The sequence below is a fragment of the Salvelinus namaycush genome, chromosome 31 (genome assembly GCF_016432855.1).
Source record: "Salvelinus namaycush isolate Seneca chromosome 31, SaNama_1.0, whole genome shotgun sequence".
NCBI lineage: Eukaryota > Metazoa > Chordata > Actinopteri > Salmoniformes > Salmonidae > Salvelinus > Salvelinus namaycush.
In genome coordinates, this window is record NC_052337.1 from 27,841,754 (window position 1) to 27,865,571 (window position 23,818).

At 41.3% G+C, this 23,818-nt stretch overlaps 1 protein-coding gene across 1 annotated transcript in view; it reads right to left on the reverse strand.

Moving 5' to 3' along the window:
* LOC120026404 (BMP/retinoic acid-inducible neural-specific protein 1-like) overlaps positions 1-23,818 on the reverse strand; it is a 116,714-nt gene that overhangs the window by 39,462 nt on the left and 53,434 nt on the right. The window contains exon 4 of the mRNA XM_038971263.1: positions 19,882-19,987. Within this exon, the coding sequence (XP_038827191.1) occupies positions 19,882-19,987 (106 nt within the window). The remainder of the gene's footprint in view (positions 1-19,881; positions 19,988-23,818) is intronic.

Genomic DNA, 23,818 nt, shown 5'->3' on the forward strand with positions numbered 1-23,818 from the left:
ACGAACAAACGAAACAGTCCCGTGTGTTGCAACAGACACAGACACAGGAACAAACACCCACAAAACACACGTGAAACGTCGGCTGCCTTAGTATGATTCTCAATCAGGGACAACGATTGACAGCTGCCTCTGATTGAGAATCATACCAGGCCGAACACAAAACCCCAACATAGAAAATCACACATAGACAGCCCACCCCAACTCACGCCCTGACCAACTAAATAAATACAAGAAAAAGGAAAAACAGGTCAGGAACGTGACATAACCCCCCCCTTAAGGTGCGAACTCCAGGCGCACCAGCATAAAGTCTAGGGGAGGGTCTGGGTGGGCGTCTGTCCACGGTGGCGGCTCTGGCGCTGGTCGTGGTCCCCATCCCACCATAGTCAAACCCCACTTCCTTGGCCTCCTCCCAATGGCCACCCTCCATATAAACCCCATTGGATTAAGGAGCAGGGGCAGCTCCGGACTGAGGGGCAGCTCCGGACTGAGGGGCAGCTCCGGACTGAGGGGCAGCTCCGGACTGAGGGGCAGCACCGGACTGAGGGGCAGCACCGGACTGAGGGGCAGCACCGGACTGAGGGGCAGCACCGGACTGAGGGGCGGATCCTGGCTGGCTGGCTCTGGCGGATCCTGGCTGGCTGGCTCTGGCGGATCCTGGCTGGCTGGCTCTGGCGGATCCTGGCTGGCTGGCTCTGGCGGATCCTGGCTGGCTAGCTCTGGCTGGTCCTGGCTGGACGGCTCTGGCTGGTCCTGGCTGGACGGCTCTGGCTGGTCCTGGCTGGACGGCTCTGGCTGGTCCTGGCTGGACGGCTCTGGCGGATCCTGTCTGGCGGAAGGCTCTGGCTGATCCTGTCTGGCGGAAGGCTCTGGCTGATCCTGTCTGGCGGAAGGCTCTGGCTGTTTCTGTCTGGCGGAAGGCTCTAGCGGCTCCTGTCTGGCGGAAGGCTCTAGCGGCTCCTGTCTGGCGGAAGGCTCTAGCGGCTCCTGTCTGGCGGACGGCTCTAGCGGCTCCTGTCTGGCAGACGGCTCTGAAGGCTCAGGACAGACGGGCGGCTTTGAAGACTCAGTACAGACGGGCGGCTTTGAAGACTCAGTACAGACGGGCGGCTTTGAAGGCTCGGGACAGACAGACGGCGCTGGGCAGGCAGGCAGCTCAGACAGCGCTGGGCAGGCAGACAGCTCAGACATCGCTGGGCAGGCAGGCAGCTCAGACAGCGCTGGGCAGGCAGACAGTTCAGACAGCGCTGGGCAGGCAGACAGTTCAGACAGCGCTGGGCAGGCAGACAGTTCAGACAGCGCTGGGCAGGCAGACAGTTCAGACAGCGCTGGGCAGGCAGACAGTTCAGACACTGGCTGTGCTGGAAAGGAGGAAGGCTCTGACAGCGCTGGACAGGTGGGAGCAACTGGAGAGAGAAGACGGAGAGACAGCCTGGTGCGGGGAGCTGCCACCGGAGGACTGGTACGTGGAGGTGGCACCGGAAAAACCGGACCGTGAAGGAGGACACGCGCTCTTGAGCACCGAGCCTGCCCAACCTTACCAGGTTGAATGGTCCCCGTAGCCCTGCCAGTGCGGCGAGGTGGAATAGTCCGCACTGGGCTATGCTGGCGAACCGGGGACACCATTTGTAAGGCTGGTGCCATGTATGCCGGCCCGAGGAGACGCACTGGAGGCCAGATGCGTTGGGCCGGCTTCATGACATCCGGCTCGATGCCCAACCTAGCCCTACCAGTGCGGCGAGGTGGAATAGCCCGCACTGGACTAAGCACGCGTACTGGGGACACCGTGCGCTTCACCGCATAACACGGTGTCTGACCAGTACGACGCCCTCTCACTCCACGGTAAGCACGGGGAGTTGGCTCAGGTATCCTACCCGGCTTTGCCACACCCCGCGTGTGCCCCCCCAATAAATTTTTGGGTCTGACTCTCGGGCTCCCAACCGCGTCGCCGCGCTGCCTCCTCATACCAGCGCCTCTCTGCCTTTGCTGCCTCCAACTCCGCCTTGGGACGGCGATATTCTCCTGGCTGAACCCAGGGTCCTTTGCCGTCCAGGATCTCCTCCCAAGTCCACGAGTCCTGTGTCCTCTGTTGCTGCTGTCGCTGCCCTTTACCACTCCGCTTGATCCTTTGGTGGTGGGTGTTTCTGTAACGGCTGTCTAATTCCTCCTCCTCGGCTGAGGAGAAGGAGTAAGAGTCGGACCAAAACGCAGCGTTGAATGAAGACATAATGAATATTGAATATTAAGTATTAAGAATATGAATATACTTTACTTAGATTTGTGTGTATTAGGTATTTCTTGTGAAATTGTTAGATATTACTTGTTAGATATTGCTGCACTGACAGAACTAGAAGCACAAGCATTTCGCTACACCCGCAATAACGTCTGCTAATCGTATGTGACCAATAACATTTGATTTGGACATTAGACCAGTGGACATTTGTCCTTTGGTCTGATGAGTCCACATTTGAGATTTTTGGTTACAACCACCGTCTCTTTGTGAGACGAAGAGTAGGTGAACGGATGATCTCTGCATGTGTAGTTCCCACCATGAAGCATGGAGGAGGAAGTGTGAGGGTGTGGGGTGCTTTGCTGGTGACTCTGTCGTGATTTATTTAGAATTCAAGGCACACCTAACCCGCATGGCTACCACAGCATTCTGCAGTGATACACCATCCCATCTGGTTTGTTCTTAGTGGGACTATCATTTGTTTTTCAACAGGGCAATGACCCAAAACACACCTCCAGGCTGTGTAAGGGCTATTTGACCTAGAAGGAGAGTGATCGAGAGTTGCATCAGATGACCTGGCCTCCACAATCACCCGACCTCAACCCGATTGAGATGGTTTGGGATGAGTTGGACCGCAGAGTGAAGGAAAAGCAGTCAACAAGTGCTCAGCGTATGTGGAAACTCCTTTAAGACTGTTTGAAAAGCATCCCAGGTGAATCTGGTTGACAGAACGCTAAGAATGTGCAAAGCTGTCATCAAGGCAAAAGGTGGCTATATATTTTGATTTGTATAACACTTTTTTGGTTACTACATGATTCCATATGTGTTATTTCATAGTTTTGATGTCTTCACTATTATTCTATAATGTAGAAAATAGTAAAAATAAAATAAACCCTTGAATGAGTAGGTGTGTCCAAACTTTTGGCTGGTACGGTATATATAATATATAGACCTGAGGCATACAATATATTAGTATAGTCTATGTGTTTTATTGCCTATTGATCCACATCTCATTATAGTGTTGTGTTACCCATACTCTATATAATATATATGTTTATAGATTTGTTGTGTATTTAATGTATTGATGCAGTGTTCACCTCCTGCTAAAATAAAGGTTAAATAAAATAAGTAATTGTAAACTTGAGTTCTAACAGATTTTTTTAAATCCTCAATAGTGGTAGAGAGTAAGATGACCTGTGGGAGCCAACTTAGAAGACACCACAATCAAGTCCTCCATCCCCCACTAAATCAAATGTAGGAACTGGCTTCTCCAGTCTGACCCCTCTGCTGTCTCAGGCTAGACACCCACACCCACCCGGCCATCTAGAGGTTTGAAGGTTAGTACCTTTATATGTAGGGAAGCTAATGATCCATCATGTGCAATATTCCTGGTGTGTAAACTTGAATTTTTTATTAACATAGCATTTTTGTATATTCTCTATAGTTATGTACTTGGAAATGTATCAACTGACCAATTCTGCCACTTTTGGGCATACTCGTGAGGGACACCTGCCAGACGTGATACAAAATATTATGAAGAGCTCTCATTCTTGAATGTATCAGTTGGAAACTTTGCACACACACTGCTGCCCTCTTGTGGACAACATCTAAATTACACCCAGCTTTCTAGGTAAATGTATGGCCTTTCTTTTGCATTTCAAAGATGACGCCCCCCCCCCCCCCCCCCCGCCAAAAAAGTGTTTTTGTTTGTTTTTATCTTTTACCATATCTAATGTGTTAAATTCTCCTACATTAATTTCACATTTCCATTAACTTCAAAGTGTTTCCTTTCCAATAGTATCAAGAATATGCTTATCCTTGCTTCAGGTCCTGAGCTACAGGCAGTTAGATAGAAAATGAAATGAAGGGCCTGATCTTTAAGAGGTTTTAAGTGCCTCAATGGTTTGTAAAGGAAATCACACTACAAACTATCACCCTCACGCACTTAATGAGATCACAAATATCATGGATACATTAGAACTAGTGGATATATGGAGGCTGAAAAACCCTGACCTAGTGAGATATACATGGAGGAGGATTAATCAAGCTAGCCATCTTGATTACTTCCGGGTCTCATTGTTGCTGGCATCAAAAGTTTAAAAAACTATTAATAGGAGACCGAATGCAATCGGACCAACATCTAATTGGCCTCCATTTAACTCTTACGGAATGTCCATGCGGACGGGATATTGGGAATTTTATCAAAGCCTATTGGATGACATTTTGTTCTTAACTAAGACAAAATACTTAATAATTTACTTTTTCTCTGCACAACATACAGCAGATCCCCTTATTGTATGGGACACTTTTAAATGTACTTTTAGAGGCCATTCAATACAATACTCATCATTAAAACCAAAGCAGTTTAGGTCTAAAGAGATTAGACTAATAAAGGAAATTAAGGAAGTAAAAGCGCAAGTAGATGGTAATGGAAACTGTACTATAGAGGCACAAAGTAGGTTAGAGGAAAACCAAAAATAATTGGAGGTACTTATTCAAGAACAATCAAGTGTAATGTATTATAAAAAAGTAAGGGTATTGGATGGAAAATTGAGAAAAATGCACAAAATGTTTCTTGAATCTTCAACATAGAAATGCTACCAAAAAATGATTTACAGAAACTTGTTACAAGTGGAGTCATCCATGATACACCAAATTATATTTTGAAAGAGGAAGCACAATATTTTAAGCATATGTTTTTTCAGTCTCCTCCATTTCCAATGAATGATGTTAAATGCAAGGATTTCTTTCCTAATAATAAAAAATTAAATTAACAAATGTACAGACAGACCTGTGCGAAGGCCAACTTACAGAGGAGGAACGTTTTGAGACAATTAAATATTTTCAGTCTGGAAAAACACCAGGTATACCAGTAGAGGTATATCAGACCTTTATTTATGTTCTCAAAGATCCATTATTAGAATGTTTTAATTACTCCTATAAAAATTGTAGATTTTCAGGTACTCAACAAGGTCTGATTTCATTACCACTAAAACAGGACCCAGGTGGTAAGTGACTCGTTTCAGGAAACTAGGCGTGTCGCGGGTCACTAATTCACAGGAAAGCCGTTTAAACGTGAACTTTTTTTTAAATCAAAATGTGTTTTTTGCAGAAATGCCTTCTCGAACATGTGACCTTTCATGTGCCTCAATAACAAACTTGTATGCCATCTGTAAATACAAATACATTTTTTTAATTCCGAGCCTAGTTGGTTTAGCCACAGAAAAAGACAGCAAACTTCCAGCTAGCCATGATTGGCTGAGATAATGGGTGGGCTGGACATGCCGAGAGATGAGTTTGGATTGGTCTGCCATATAGCACGCTTCTGTCTATTTCAGCTGGTCAGTATATGTTGGTAATCCTGTCTAATGCGGCTTTTTTTTAAATGTATCGCACAGTAAATAGCGTAAGTGTTGCTCTCCACTTTCTGGAGTACCGCGTTCAGTGGAATTCGAGTATGAGAGCTAAGGAGATAGAGAAAACACCTGTCTCCGCATTACATCTTCAAACTAAGTGCAACCATGGCATCCGTGGCAGGTGACGTGTCCATCTATGAAGTATACGGGTAAGAAAGTGGTTTCATTTCAAGTTAAAGTGTACTGTTAGCTAGCTAACTTTACATGTATGATCTTATTATTCGTATCTCAGACCCATTTGCTTGGCTAGCTAACATTGAACCTGGTTCGATAGCTACCTGCAGATTCATGCAGGGTAGTAACGTCATGAGTTGGGAGTATGGTTCATTGTTTAGCTAGCTAGCTACATGTCTTAACAAAAGACTCCACTAATCAAGTATCCATTTCAATAGAATGTCACTGTGACAACGGTTGATAGACATGGGTTAGCTACCAGCAGATTCATGCAGGGTAGTAACGTCATGAGTTGTGATTATGGTTCATTGTTTAGTTAGCTAGCTACATGTCTTAACAAAAGACTCCACTACGCAAGTAACCATTTCGGGTGCGTTCGTAAATTCAGTCTGGCCATTTACTCCTATTTCAGAGCACTCTCATCTGAGTGTGCCAGAGCGCAGAATGACTGATGAATTTACGAACACTCAACACCAGTTGAATATGGCCGGTGTCAGTAAACGTTGGCAAAAAAAGTTGTTAAATTGTTGCCACCTACCCAGTTACAGTCACCAACGCTCTGGATAATATGAAAACAGCCTAACCAGCTCTGCCAGGGCAAGTAAAATGGTCAGAGTGGGGTGTTCTCTCATTATGTCTGGAAGTAGCTAGCAAGCTAGCCAATGTTAGCCAGTTAGCTTTGGTGCTTGACTGCTGTTGTGAGGTCAGAACGTTTGGATCAACCCTACTCATCGGCCAAAGCGTCCAATGTGCGCTCTGAACACTCAGAACGGACAATCTGACAGCACAGTTGCAGTCACCAACGCTCTGGATAACATAACAGCCTAACTAGTTCTGCTAGGCCGTTTAATGATCAGTGAGCTGTTCTCTCATTTGTGTCTGGAAGTAGCTAGCAAGTTAGCTTGGGTGCTTGACTGCTTTTTAAATTTTTTATGAACAAAACACATACAAAAATAAAAATATACAAACAAGAGTACATAAACCTAACAGACAGGGAGGGGTATTACATATGGAGACATTTTTTCAATTTGTCAAAACATTTTATGGTACTTATTGCTTTTACACTTACTGATAATTTCAAAATAATATTTGAATTCTATGTGAAGAGGGGTTTGTTCTCCGCCCACTTCATTTGATGGATAAAGAATCTGCCATGAAAAATAAACATATTAACAAATAAAGTTAAATCTGGGTCCATATAATTTGGATCAAAACAAAACATAATATCAGAGTCTTTCAAATTAACATTAATAGTAGTTTCTTTTAAAATAAAATCGAACTTACTCCAAAATCGTCTGACATAAGAACAGTCCCAAAATAAATAGTCAAGAATCTCTGGATCAAAACCCCAAAAAACACATTTGTTATCAATAGCTATTTTGATTCTGTGTAAAATAAAGGTCTTTACAGGAGTGCTTTTGTTCGTACAGAACGCCCGGATTAATCCTTAAAGAGATGGGTGGGCACAAAGCTTAAGAGGGTGTGAAGGATGCTGAATGGGTGTAGACAAAGAAGGGCTTTCCAGCATTAGTACCAAAACATTCAAAGGCCATTTTCTCAAAAGTGAGGTTACAAGTTTATCAACTTTTAAAGCAAAATTGCTTTCCCATTGTTCCTCAAATGCAGTGTATGATATACCATTTTGTAGCTCTGAGTCTACTTTTATCCAATATAAAAAACACAATTTCAAATTTTGCTATATAAGACCGATTTGAGCCAGTCGGTCACAGATTGGAGATAATATACTGTATGACAATTACTTGAAACAATTGAACATTATGAAAAATCAAAGATACCTTTCATAATCTGCTGTGAAGACCAGGCCTGGTGTTTGATAAAGTACGACTAGAATTTATATATAAATGCCTGGATTACTTTAATTTCGGTGAATTTCTTATACAATGGGTTAAAGTTATGTACAGCAACCCTAGATGTAAAATAGTAAATAATGGTTATTTCTCAGAAAGTATTGAGCTTTTAAGAGGAGTAAAACATGTCCGTTGTCTACATATCTATTTATTATGGCAATTGAAATGGTAGCTATTAAAATTAGATCCAATAAGAACATCAAGGTGTTAGAAATCCAAGGGATAAAAACAAAAGTATCAATGTATGCCGATGACTCAAGTTTTTTATTTAGTCCTCAATCTGGATCCATACACAGTCTCAATGAAGATCTTGATCACTTTTCTAGTCTCTCTGGACAAAAACCTAATTATGACAAGTGTACCATATTATGTATTGGATCATTAAAAGACACTGTTTACACTACCTTGTAGTTTACCAACAAAATGGGTATATGGTGAAGTAGACATACTTGGTATTCACATCTCAAAAATACATATTAACTTACCACAGTCAATCTCAATAGAAAGTTTGCAAAAATAGATCAGATTCTGCAAATATGGAGAGGTAAATACTTGTCTATTTATGGAAAAAAATCACATTGATTAACTCTTTGGTCCTATCACAGTTTACTTACTAACGGCGCTACCTACTTTAGACAACTTGTTTTTTAAATCATGAGCAAAAAATATTACATTTGATTTGGAACACTAAGCTAGACTAAATTAAACATGCCTATTTACATAATGAATATGAGTTTGTGGGTCTAAAATTATTCAATATTAAAGCGTTGAGCCTCTCACTAAAAGCTTAATTCATACTTAAGTTATACTTAAACCCAAGATGTTTCTCCATTAGATTTATTAAGTAAGGCTCATCATTTGTTCAAAAATTGCCTTTATACAGATGACAACTTCTCATTTCCGAATTATTGAAAATTAAATGTTGTTTAAAACCTCTTTGGGCTAGGGGGCAGTATTTTCTCGTCCGGATGAAAAGCGTGCCCAAAGTAAACTGCCTGATACTCAGGCCCAGAAGCTAGGATATGCATATTATAAGTAGATATGGATAGAAAACACTCTGAAGTTTCTAAAACTGTTTGAATAATGTCTGTGAGTATAACAGAACTGATTTGGCAGGCGAAACCCCGAGCACAATCCATCCAGGGAAAAACATTTTTGAGGTCAATGTGTTTTCCATTATTTTTCTTTGGTAAGCCCTTTTTAATAGGAATCTGCTTGCAGTTCCTATGGCTTCCACTAGATGTCAACAGTCTTTAGAATTTGGTTGATGTTTTTCTTTTGAGAAATTAAGAAGTAGTCTTGTTCTTTCCATATGTCACTCAGATGGACTCAAGTCTTTTGGTGCATGCGACCTGGAATGCGGTTGAAATATGATTTTCATGTGTTGTATGCGTGGGGCTGTCCTCACATAATCGCATGGTCTGCTTTCGCCTTAAAGCCTTTTTGAAATCTGACACTGAGGCTGGATTAACGAGAATTACGCTTTATTTTGATGTGTTACACATGTATGTTTTGTGAATTGTTATTATGAGTATTTCTGTTTTTGAACTTGGCGTGCTGCAATTTCACTGGATGTTGTCAAATCAATCCCGTTAACGGAATTCGAGCGGGAATGGGGGTGAAGGGATCCCTAACAGGTTAAAGTATAGCCCTTTCTTAAACAAACCATACAAAGCAGGTTACACTTTCAGTTTTATCCTCCAGAAAAGATAGAACAAATATTATAACAAATGTTATGGTTTAACTAAAAATATACTGATTAATAGAAAAATATTCTTTATGGAAAAAAATGTTTCAAATGTTTATTATATTTATTAATGATATTATGAATAGAAACCATGGAGTTATGTCATATATGCAGCTATTAAAAATATATTGGAATTTCTGCTCAATCCAAATTTACAACCAATTGATTGCAGCATTACCACAAAAATGGAGGAGGCAAGTGGAAAAGGGAGAAGGTAGGGAATGTGTTTGCCTGCCATACAGTACCAGTCAAAAGTTTGGACACACCTACTCATTCAAGGGTTTTTCTTTATTTGTACTATGTTCGACATTGTAGAATAATAGTAAAGACATCAAAACTATGAAATAGCACATATGGAATCATGTAACAAAAAAGTGAGAAACAAATCAAAATACATTTTAGATTTTAGATTCTTCAAAGTAGCCACCCTTTGCCTTGATGACAGCTTTGTATACTTTTAGCAGTCTCTCAACCAGCTTCACCTGGAATGCTTTTCCAACAGTATAGAAGGAGTTCCCACATATGCTGAGCACTTGGTGGCTGTTTTTTCTTCACTCTGCGGTCCAACTCATCCCAAACCATCTCAACTGGGTTGAGGTCAGGTGATTGTGGAGGCCAGGTCATCTGTTGGAGCATTCCATCACTCTCCTTCTTGGTCAAATAGCCCTTACACAGCCTGGAGGTGTGTTTTAGGTCATTATCCTGTTGAAAACAAATGATAGTCCCACTAAGCACAAACAAGACGGGATGGCGTATCGCTGCAGAAGGCTGTGGTAGCCATGCTGGTTAAGTGTGCCTTGAATTCTAAATAAATCATTGACAGTGTCACCAGCAAAGTACTCCCACACCATCACACCTCCCGCTCCATGCTTCACGGTGGGAACCACACATGCAGAGATCATCCGTTCACCTACTCTGTGTCTCACAAAGACACGGCGGTTGGAACCAAAAATCTCAAATTTGGACTCATGTCAAAACAGAAATGACAAGATTATGTTAACATACTGTTATTGCAACAAATGGTTGATTTATGCAACAGAATAGTTTTTTTAGAACACTCATCTGTGTGTGTGGACTGAAAGTGGTCCTCTGGGAGATTTAACACTGACAGTGGATTTATGATCGATTGGTGATAAAGACAACATTCCATAGCATGAGTTAATGTTTCTGTACTATAAGGTACCAGGGAGAGATGACTCCAGGTCCAGTCCTTGGTCTCTACACAATGAGAACTGTTTTTACAGCAGATACTGTCTGCTGTGAATTATAAGTATCTTTCATACAAATCTTAACCTTGTGACCCATTCCATACATCTGTTGTTTGTCATGAACATCCAGGTGGATGGACTTTGCTATAAAATGATGTGGCTCAAATCCGCTCATTGGGCATCTCAACGAATCACCTACAGATGGTTCGTCGACAAGCTTCATTATTGCAATAATGAATCTGTTATTAATACGTTTTGAATAAAGTAATATCCTGATTAGTGACGGACGTTGTCTCTCCTCATTATTGAGTAGAATTTCCACAACACTCATCAGACCAAAGGACAGATTTCCACCGGTCTAATGTCCATTGCTCGTGTTTCTTGGCCCAAGCAAGTCTCTTCTTCTTATTGGTGTTCTTTAGTAGTGGTTTCTTTGCAGCAATTCAACCATGAAGGTTTGATTCATGCAGTCTCCTCTGAACAGTTGATGTTGTGATGTGTCTGTTACTTTAACTCTGTGAAGCATTTATTTGGGCTGCAGTTTCTGAGGCTGGTAACTCTAATGAACTAATCCTCTGCAGCAGAGGTAACTCTGGGTCTTCCTTTCCTGTGGTGGTACTCATGAGAGCCAGTTTCATCATAGCGCTTGATGGTTTTTGCGACTGCACTTGAAGAAACTTTAAAAGTTCTTGAAATTTTCCAGATTGACTGACCTTCAAGTCTTAAAGTAACGATGGACTGACGTTTTTCTTTGCTTATTTGAGGTATTCTTGCCATAATATGGACTTGGTCTTTTACCAAATCGCACTCTCTTCTGTATATCACCCCTACAATTGACTGGCTCAAATACATTAAGAATGAAAGAAATTCCACAAATTAACTTTTAACAAGGCACACCTGTTAATTGGAATGCATTCCAGGTGACTACCTCATTAAGCTGGTTGAGAGAATGCCAAGAGTGTATAAAGCTGTCATCAAGGCAAATGGTGGCCACTTTGAAGAATCTCAAATATAAAATATATTTTGTTTAACACTTGTTTGGTTACTACATGATTTCATATGTGTTTTTTCATAGTTTTGATGTCTTTTGACTGGTACTGTGTATTAAAGATACAAATCGGCTGAAAGGAATTGGCATAAATAGATAAATAAACCAGTTTAATTTGTGTACAAAAATGTTGACAGCTGTACCATACTGGTTGCAAAATAAATGGGAAGAGATTTTCAATGTACCAATTCCATGGCACATGGTTCATGAACTGGTACAAAAAACAACACTTGATCCAACACTGAGTTTTTCAAATTATTATAGAACATTTTTCCCACCAACAGAATACTTTATTTTGGGGTAATACAACAATCTCAGCTCTGTAGATTTTGCTGCAAAGAGACAGAATCACTCATTTATTCTGGCCCCTATTTAGCTTGTTTCTGGTCACAGGTTCAGGAATGGTGAAAAAAAATCCCAACATTCACTTAAAATGAACCATACAAATAGCACTGTGGGGTGATTTGGAAAGACATAGTCAGTCAATAAATAATATAATAATACTCATCTTGAGCTCACAATCTGTGGATACAATACGATTAGAAAGGTTCAAAATGTATGTAAAACATCACAGCACAATTAAAAAATATATGGCACATGGAAACCAAAATGAGGGTGGTCTATGGTGATAGGTGGGATGGGCTGAGGGGTGGGATTAAAGAGCTTATGATTGGTAATCTATCATTGTTACGTGATTGCTTTATTTAAAGCACCATATATGTAAAATGTGTATGCAAAATGTGCATGCAAAATGTGTATGCAAAATGTGTATGTAAAATGTGTATGCAAAATGTATGTAAACTACTATTCAAAAGTTTGGGGTCACATAGAAACATCCTTGTTTTTGAAAGAAAAGCACATTTTTGGTCCATTAAAATAACATCAAATTGATCAGAAATACAGTGTAGACATTGTTAATGTTGTAAATGTTCCCCCCCATGTCCTTGTGTGGAATTGTTTTGTTTCATGTTCAGTGTGATGCGCCAGGCTGGTAATTTCCCCACTGGCTATTCTTGTTTAACCCATAGGAGGTTTGATTATTAACGTTAGTTTTGTGACTGTATTTTGCGCATTTCTCTTTTTGCATTCCGGCTGGAGGTTTGACGCAGTTGCGTCCGTTTGTTGTGCTTCTGCCCTAATAAAGAGTGTGCCTGATCACATTACATTACATTTTACATTTTTGTCATTTAGCAGACGCTCTTATCCAGAGCGACTTACAGTAGAGTGCATACATTTTATTACATACTGAGACAAGGATATCCCTACCGGCCAAACCCTCCCTAACCCGGACGACGCTATGCCAATTGTGCGTCGCCCCACGGACCTCCCGGTTGCGGCCGGCTGCGACAGAGCCTGGGCGCGGACCCAGCCCAGCCTGGGCGCGAACCCAGAGACTCTGGTGGCGCAGCTAGCACTGCATGCCCTAGACCACTGCGCCACCCGGGAGGTCACAACTCTCTGCTCTCCTGCACCTGACTTCAACACCAGTACCGCATACGCTGACAATTATTGCTAGAACATTACCAAAATTTAAATAAAAATGTAATCGTGGAATGAAATACCAAGAAAATATTTTTTTGTCAAGTTTCAGAAATGTTCTGAGAATGCTCCAAAGCCAAGCAACTATCCTGCACCATTCCCAGAAAGTTGTGAGAAGGTTCTATGAAAAATAACCATAGGACAACCACACTCTCCCCAAGCTCCAAAAATATATGTTTCTCAGAACTTTGTGCTAGCTGAGTATATAACCTCATATCAAAATATAATTAATTGACATGACCATTGAAAAGCAGGACACCTGGCATACTGTATTTTACCTTTAAAAGCTATTTTAGTTAACACTGTGGGTGATCTCATACTTTGGCCAGATGTGATCGCTTCACATTTTAACTGCCAGCACTTTTGTTCTTTCTATAATTGTTTAAAAAGGTCAATGGGCATTTGAGAGACACATGGAAGGTGTTCATTAAATGTACCAGGAACATTGACTGTCTTTTTAATATATCCACCCAACTCTTTTCACCATCAGGAACAGTTTGATATAAATCCCTAGTGCTCTAACAGACAGTAGATATTGCTATTGTGGACATTTTCTCTGGATCGTCCCAATATTAAATCCATTAGGGCATTAAATCAATAGCAAGCCGTTGTGCAAGCTACAGTTGGCCATCAAAGTTGCTTTTTTGGAGAGAATTCTGAGAATTGGCCAAATCAATTTTTAAACAAATTGGATGAGGAGAATTAATTGTATTTTCCAAACTGATGAACCCAGGTCCCGATTGGCTGGCTCTTATCCTAACATCATGCAGCCGGCAGCCTGCTCTGCAGAACTATATTGCCCCTGGTTGCAAATAATGTACTGTAATTGAAATGAGTGTCCTGGTAATTCTTCATCCCTCCCTTTATTTATGTATTTTCTAATCATATAATTGTTGTTCTATTTTTTTCCCTACAGCCTTCATCAATTGTTATTGCCTGCGGTGTGCTCTATGGAACAGAGGGAGAAATTGGAAGTCAATTTTATTAATGGCAAACAACAATTACGTCAACTCCCTCAAAGTTACCTTTTGTAATTCACTTGTAAATAAAGTCAATGTCGTCTGGCTGGAATGTTGCTACCGTCCCTTTGTGAGATTGAAACCATCACCTCACCATCTCTATCATTTCACCACTGGTGTCATTGGTATCTAAGCACTCTGAAACACACTTAAGCTACACACATGCACGCACATGTACACACACACACACAGGCACACACCACAACCACAAAATGACTGCTGCAAAGTGCAAAATGTAATCTCCTCCCTTATATGCTGAGAGTAGTAAACCCTTTTGAGAACAGGCTGTCTATGTCTTATTGTCATCTGCATGTGGGCCTTGACATACACAGAGGGCATATTGCCTCTCGGCTTCAGCTCCATATTTTATGATACCAAGAGGTGGAGAGGAGGGACACCAGCAGAGAGAGATGACAGATTACTCTGTAGTGCAGTTTATAGGACCTGAGGGTCAAATGGCACAAATAACCAGCATTGGTTTAATTAGTAGAATTTGACACTTCAAACAATGAAAGGAAAGGTTGGAGGTAATGTCATGTCAACTACTGTAGCTACTGTACATATCCAAAGCTTCTGCTTTTGGCATACAGTGGCTTCAATGTTCCCACATAAGTGCAATACTAACAAGAATATAATAGCAACGTTTTCGATGCTCATCCACCATTTTCACATGGAAATACTGATCTTTCACAGCCATTTATACCACCAGCTGGTTAAAAGACTAAAGAGGTGTCACCAGCTCAGGAATGACATTGAAGTGTTATAACTTTTGAGGAGTTTGTGATGGTTGGCACATTATAATACCAATCTTATGACAAAAGCTCTCTAATGAACTCTAACTCAGAGATGATAATTGCTCTTGGAGGATAGATTTCAGTTGTAGTACACTTTAAAATAATCACCCACTTTGGAATAATGTGAAAACAATAGCTTTCAACACACACCATGAAATAGCAGCATTTGAAAACTCATCTCTTTCTCACCAAATCGTATCATCCTGAAAGATACAGGCTGCTCATCTGGCTGTCATATATCAGTTGGATGACAAAACGTTATTCTTCCAAGCATCAGAGGCCAATACAGAGGTTGCATGGGAATTAAGCCCTTTTAAAACCTATTGATTCCCTTTGAGCGAATGGCAGGGGGAACTTGAAAGTGTTTATGACAGACAGAGTAATTCTCTGTATTCAAACAGCATTTAATGATCCCTTCAGGGAGAGATGCAGGTGAAGTTAAAAAATAGCCCCAAATTGCTGTTTTTTTTTATACTGGAGGTAAACTGCATACATTAAAAAGGGACAGCTTGTCTCAGAAACTTGACCACTCTTACAGTGGCTTTCATCACTGTCCCAATGGGAGCTGTGGTATATCTAAGGCACGGTTGAAGATGATTATTCATAACAAGAAAGTAAGAGATGATAACTGTTGACACAAACGATTCCTTCAAAAGCAATCAGCTAATTACTACGTTTGTCTACTTTTCTATCTTTGCGACCTAATTTTGTTGTCACTCAAAGCTGATAATTGCATAGCATTTACTGTCAGTATTTCATCTTTAATACAGTGTGTAAACAAAGCATACCCAAGCCAAAAAATATACTTTTGTAATTTAGTTAATCGAATCAGCAGATACGCAGTACCAGTCAAAAGTTTGGACACACCATCTTTATGTCCTTTATGTTCTATTCTACACTGTAGAAAAATAGTGAAGACATCAAAACTATGAATTAACACATATTGAATCATGTAGAAACCAAAAAAGTGTTAAACAATTCAAAATATATTGTATATTTGAGATTCTTCAAATAGCCACCCTTTGCCTTGATGACAACTTTGCACACTCTTGGCATTCTCTCAACAAGCTTCATGAGGTAGTCACCTGGAATGCTTTTCCAAACCATCTCAAATGGGTTGAGGTCGGATGATTGTGGAGGCCAGGTCATCTGATGCAGCACTCCATCACTCTCCTTCTTGGTCAAATAGCCCTTACACAGCCTGGAGGTTTGTTTTGGATCATTGTCCTGTTGAAAAACAAATTATAGTCCGACTAAGCACAAACCAGATGGGATTGTGTATCGCTGCAGAATGCTGTGGTAGCAATGCTGGTTAAGTGTGCCTTGAATTCTAAATAAATCACAGACAGGGTCACCAGCAAAGCACCCCTACACCATCACACCTCCTCCTCCATGCTTTACGGTGGGAACCACACATGCGGAGATCATCCGTTCACCTACTATGCGTCTCACAAAGAGACGGCGGTTGGAACCAAAAATCTCAAATTTGGACTCAGACCAAGGACAGATTTCCACCCGTCTAATATCCATTGCTCGTGTTTCTTAGCCCAAGCAAATCTCTTCTTATTATTGGTGTCCTTTAGTTGTGTTTTCTTTGCAGCAATTCGACCATGAAGGCCTTATTGACGCAGTCTCCTCTGAACAGTTGATGTTGAGATGTTGTGAAGCATTTATTTGGGCTGCAATTTCTGAGGCTGGTAACTCTAATGAACTTATCCTCTGCAGCAGAGAACTCTGGGTCTTCCTTCCCTGTGGTGGTCCTCATGAGAGCCAGTTTCATCATAGCACTTGATGGTTTTTGTAACTGCACTTGAAGAACCTTTCATAGTTCTTGAAATGTTCCGGATTGACTGACCTTCATGACGTATTGTAACAATGGAATGATGTCTCTTTGCTTATTTGAGCTCTTCTTGCCATAATATGGACTTGGTATTTTACCAAATAGGGCTATCTTCTGTATACCACCTCTACCTTGTCACAACACAACTGATTGGCTCAAACGCATCAAAAAAGGAAAGAAATTCCCCAAAGGCACATCTATTAATTGAAATTCAATCCAGGTGACTACCTCATGAAGCTTGTTGAGAGAATGCCAAGAGTGTGCAAAGCTGTCATCAAGGCAAAGGGTGGCTATTTGAAGAATCTCAAATATACAATATATTTTGAAGTGTTTAACACTTTTTTGGTTTCGACATGATTCCATGTGTGTTATTTCATAGTTGTGATGTCTTCACTATTATTCTACAATGTAGAAAATAGTCAAAATAAAGAAAAACTCTGGGATCAGTAGGTGTGTCCAAACCTTTGACTGGTACTATATATACACTGCTCAAAACAATAAAGGGAACACCTAAACAACACAATGTAACTCCAAGTCAATCACACTTCTGTGAAATCAAACTGTCCACTTAGGAAGCAACACTGATTGACAATAAATGTCACATGCTGTTGTGCAAATGGAATAGACAAAAGGTGGAAATTATAGGCAATTAGCAAGACACCCCCAATAAAGGAGTGATTCTGCAGGTGGTGACCACAGACCACTTCTCAGTTCCTATGCTTCCTGGCTGATGTTTTGGTCACTTTTGAATGCTGGCGGTGCTCTCACTCTAGTGGTAGCATGAGACGGAGTCTACAACCCACACAAGTGGCTCAGGTAGTGCAGTTCATCCAGGATGGCACATCAATGCGAGCTGTGGCAAGAAGGTTTGCTGTGTCTGTCAGCGTAGTGTCCAGAGCATGGAGGCGCTACCAGGAGACAGGCCAGTACATCAGGAGACGTGGAGGAGGCCGTAGGAGGGCAACAACCCAGCAGCAGGACCACTACCCCCGCCTTTGAGCAGGAGGAGCACTGCCAGAGCCCTGCAAAAATGACCTCCAGCAGGCCATAAATGTGCATGTGTCAGCATATGGTCTCACAAGGGCTCTGAGGATCTCATCTCGGTACCTAAAGGCAGTCAGGCTACCTCTGGCGAGCACATGGAGGGCTGTGCGGCCCCACAAAGAAATGCCACCCCACACCATGACTGACCCACCGCCAAACCGGTCATGCTGGAGGATGTTGCAGGCAGCAGAACGTTCTCCACGGCGTCTCCAGACTCTGTCACGTCTGTCACATGTGCTCAGTGTGAACCTGCTTTTATCTGTGAAGAGCACAGGGCGCCAGTGGCGAATTTGCCAATCTTGTTGTTCTCTGGCAAATGCCAAACGTCCTGCACGGTGTTGGGCTGTAAGCACAACCCCCACCTGTGGACGTCGGGCCCTCATACCACCCTCATGGAGTCTGTTTCTGACCGTTTGAGCAGACACATGCACATTTGTGGCCTGCTGGAGGTCATTTTGCAGGGCTCTGGCAGTGCTCCTCCTGCTCAAAGGCGGAGGTAGTGGTCCTGCTGCTGGGTTGTTGCCCTCCTACGGCCTCCTCCACGTCTCCTGATGTACTGGCCTGTCTCCTGGTAGCGCCTCCATGCTCTGGACACTACGCTGACAGACACAGCAAACCTTCTTGCCACAGCTCGCATTGATGTGCCATCCTGGATGAGCTGCACTACCTGAGCCACTTGTGTGGGTTGTAGACTCCGTCTCATGCTACCACTAGAGTGAGAGCACCGCCAGCATTCAAAAGTGACCAAAACATCAGCCAGGAAGCATAGGAACTGAGAAGTGGTCTGTGGTCACCACCTGCAGAATCACTCCTTTATTGGGGGTGTCTTGCTAATTGCCTATAATTTCCACCTTTTGTCTATTCCATTTGCACAACAGCATGTGAAATTTATTGTCAATCAGTGTTGCTTCCTAAGTGGACAGTTTGATTTCACAGAAGTGTGATTGACTTGGAGTTACATTGTGTTGTTTAAGTGTTCCCTTTATTTTTTTGAGCAGTGTATATACAGTGTATATATACAGTGTATATATATATATATATATATATATATACAGTGTATATATATATATATATATATATATATATATATATATATATATATATATATATATATATATATATATATATACTGTATATATAGTCTAAATTGGAAAATTCTAAGATGTCTGTTGTATCTTCTTAGCCAAAGTTATTCATGCCAAGTCCTGAAAGGCCACAGCGGTAGCATACTTTTGTCCTTGCCTAGCACTGTCACATTTAATTAAACTAATGAACAAATCAACACCTGTATTAACTAAATTAGGTGTGCTACTGCTGGTCTGGAACAAAAGCCCACACATACTGCAGCCTTCCACCACCAGGAGTGAAGAACACTGTTCTATATAATGTATAAATGGAGTGCTAACATTATATATCATAGCTCCTTACAGAGTGCCAGTAATAGAGAGTCTGAGCTCCAATACATACTTGAGCTTACACCTTTCGTGCTATTCTTCAGCATGCAAGCCTTCGCTTTGATCAACACTAGTCAGATCTTCCCTACTGACTGAGAGGACCAGGATGAATTGTGTGGTTAAGTTAAAATATTATGATGCTTACTGGGTTTGAACAACACGAGCAACATCAGGCCTGTGGGTTTGATTACTTCATGGGCCACACGCGATACAGATAAAAGTCTCTGGTAAGCTGTATGACCATATTATTATCATTAGGACAGGAGACCCAAGACCAAAGTAACGGAAGAAGATCACTGAGAGCGGAATTGTGGAGCAAATTCAATTCCATCTCTGTTTTATTAGTCAAAATAGATTCAAATTAATTTCACAAATCGTGAAAAGAGGTGTTTTTCTTAAATGGACTGGAGGCTAAAGTGGAAAATTGACCCCGATCTTAAACCCCCCCCAGCCAATGTAGCCCCCGGTAGTGAAAGTACGGTAAGAGATACGGGTATGTTTACCTTGCAGATGGAGCTTGCTCTCTGGGCTCTGCAGGAGGACGGAGCTCACTGAGTCCAGATTATCATAGCTGCTGCATCCCAGCGGGCCCGTACGAGTCTCTGTCACCTGCAAGAGAATCAGGACAAAGAGTTCACGAACAGTAGGGGCGAGAGACACTGCGGTGTGTGTGTGTGTGTGTGTGTGTGTGTGTGTGTGTGTGTGTGTGTGTGTGTGTGTGTGTGTGTGTGTGTGTGTGTGTGTGTGTGTGTGTGTGTGTGTGTGTGTGTGTGTGTGTGTGTGTATGTGAGTGTTGGGATGGGGGGTGATCATAGAGAAAATTGTTTTCATTACGATTTAACTAGACTCTGAGAAGAGATTTACACATGTAAATCATCAAGCATGCATTGATTTCATTGAAGGATTGGAACGAATGTTTGTATCATGCCTTTGTATGTCAAGCATTATGTATTAAAAAAATAGCACAAATTGTACCTACACACTGAAGAAGGCTGCAAAGCCGGAATGTCTGTGTACGCTATCCCTGATGCAGTGAAAATAATAAAATAATAAAAAATTGAGGTCAACTTTAAGCAACATCTTTTTGAGTGCGGACCCATTATACCTTGTTTGTCTGAATTTGCGGGTTTAATGAACCAGCCAAGGTTCACGTACAGTACCAGTCAAAAGTTGAACACTTCTACTCATTCAAGGGTTTTTCTTTATTTTTACTATTTTCTACATTATAGAATAATAGTGAAGACAGCAAAACTATGAAATAACACATATGGATTCACAAAGTAACCAAAAAAATGTTAACCAAATGTTTGAGATTCTTCAAAGTAGACATCCTTTGCCTTGAAGACAGCTTTGCACACTCTTGGCATTCTCTCAACCAGCTTCAACCATGTGAGCAGCTCATAAATATCTTAACTTCATGTGTGTCACGCTAGCACATACATGTTCTGCGGCTCTCAGCTAAGTAAGCTGTAATTGGGCCAGAGCACAGCAGGCCTTTCTAAGCAGCACTTTTATAAGTACCTCCTTTTTATATCCATCTGTGACGTGTACCATGACCGGCTTATTAGACACATTTTCTTTTAAGGAACTTTAAAGGCTTTGTTTCCTTTCAAAAGAGGTGAGACGCTAATGGACTTTTTTTCAAACTGTGCCTGCGCCCCACTTTCTGCTAGAGAATAACACTTACCTTATAAAAGTCGCAGTAGTGGCCTCTCTCCCAGCCCAAACTTCAATCTATGGCATAATTAGGGTAGTCAAATGTGAGGGTGCTTTTAGTTCTGACTACACGTCTGACTTTAAGAATTTTTTAAAGAGAGCGCTCTTGAAAAGGGTGACTTTCCTCTTTTTAATCGCCTTTTCTTCCCATTATGAGATGACCGGCAGTGTTCAGTAGTACTTTCACATGATTCCAAGAAGCCAGATGAGATGCTACTAAGCAAAGGAGATTAAGAGAAAAAAACTCTTGGCATTAACCTCAAACGAATTTCACTCAGTCACTGGCTTGGTTAGAAAACTCTAAGCTTGAAGGTGGGGGGTTGCGTTAGCAGCTTGCATGACGTCCAATCTCATGTGAATAGGGGTTATCGAAGATGTGGGAAGAGTCAAATACTTCATGGTGATCAAAGAGCTACAGATATTGATACAATTACATTGACATAGAATGCAGTGATGGGTAAATCGAATTATCAAATCACCAAGTAAAATGTGTTTAGTGTCCTTAAACGTCCTATTTCCCACTTCCTGTTCAGCCAACACTACAACACTTTGCGATTGACAATGTGTGACAACATTTTCCTGTCTTTAATGTTGATTCAGTGCTAGATGACAGGTTGACAAGCAGGAAATTAGACAGATGTACTGTATATCTTACCCTTGGCGTCACTCTCTTATGGGGTAAAACTTGAAACCAGGGGGTAAACAAAGTGACAGGCTCCTAAAAACCCACTGGGCACAGACGTCAATTCAACATCTATTCCACATTGGTTCAACGTAATTTAATTGAAATGACCTGGAAACAACATTGATTCAACCAGCGTGTGCTCTGCAATAACAGAGAATGCAATTGAATAGCATGCTTAACATTGAATAGTATGCCCCTTCCTGTCAAAGGGTAGATATGCTATGTTCTGCAAAACTATGACTGAATCAGACCACAATGGACAACATCATTTTTTATCTGTTCATGATTTAACTGTATGTAAAGGTAGGTATGCTTGCAGCAGCCATACCACTGCAACTCTCCACCACTACAAACTCTAAAATGTCAGAAAGCTACAGTAGAGTTATTGACAGAGAAGCCCAAACAATACATTTTACAAGCTCTCTGCAGCCTTGCATAACATTTCAAAGTAGATTGATTACTGTGCTTGCCTAGCCTATCAAACAGTGGCATCTTGATGGGTGCTGACAGGGTGCTTTTCTCCCTTTTGTCGTTGCTTATCATAGAATAAATTACTTTCTGGTTGTATTGCACACACATACACAGACACACGCACGCACACAGGAGAATGCAGAAAATACAATAGACATTTTACCTCAATCAATGTGTGCTATAGTGGATCACATCCAAGAATCATATTGTCAAAAGGTGGAAAGACCTATTCAGGAAAAACAGATTACCATCCTTGATAATCTGAATGCCCAGTAGGATATTAGGCAGTTTCTCTCCACACACAGACACAAACACACTATCTCTCAAACACACATACACACGTACAAAATTGAAAAGAATGTCATACAACGTAATAAAAAAATACAAGGAGCAATCAAAGAGCTGAAACGGGCCAAGGAGGATTTAGAGGATTTGGATTGTTAAGCGGAACACAACTCAGAACCCCAGGGACACACTCTTTGTCTCTTCTCTGATCTCCAAAATCCAGGATACCTAGAATCACAAGCATATTTGGATTATAATGACAGGACGATAACATTGTTCCTATGTTCGTTCATTTTTTGATTTGTTTTCAATGCATACTCAATTTCTATTCAGAGCAGGATAATTGATTTGTGGGGTGCATTACATCCTATCCATCTCTTCTCATTTAGATGGATCCCACTACCGGTTAGAGCATATTTCCTGTCAATTATGTGCATAATAGATTGCTAAGAGCACGTCACACTGGAGACCTTAGGAGCATTGGCATTTCAATATATTATGTAATGGGGATGAGTGACAACATTATGTTCAATACCCATTTTGTTGAATGACATCACCATCTATTTTTAATTAACACCAATTGTTACAATTTGTATGGTGTCTGTGAATCATAGAGCTCCAGCAAACTTTATGCACTGTTGCAGTCCTATTCCAAATTTGCAATTGTACATTTTTCCCTCAAGCACCAATTGTAACAGAAAAAATATGGCTCCAATAAGACTGGCTTTAGGAGTTGTTGCAAGCTTGCTGAAGTTCAGGAAATTGCTCGTCCACGCAGTTCATATCAAATTTGATTTATCATGAGCCGAAATGAGCCGAAATGTTTTCTTAAGAGCCCTTCCCAACAATGCAGAGATAATAAAAATGTTAACTACTACGTTGACACTCACACAAAACCCACACACACACCGATACAACACAAACATACACACACTTTCACACTCATCATATGCTGTTGCTAATCTTTTTATTCTTACTCTTATCCATTCTGATGCCTAGTCACTTTACCCTGCCTTCAGCCTATGATGTGTGGAAGTAAGTGTGTGTGTGTGTGTGTGTGTGTGTGTGTGTGTGTGTGTGTGTGTGTGTGTGTGTGTGTGTGTGTGTGTGTGTGTTGTATTGGTATGCATGTGTGTGAGTGTCAATGTAGTGTGCGTGAGTGTGTATCAGAGGAGGCTTGTGGGAAGAGCTATAGGAGGATGGACTCACTGTATAGGCTGTAATGGTGTGTTTATAGTGTGTATATATAGTCTTGTGAGTGTGCGTAGAGTCAGTGCAAGATA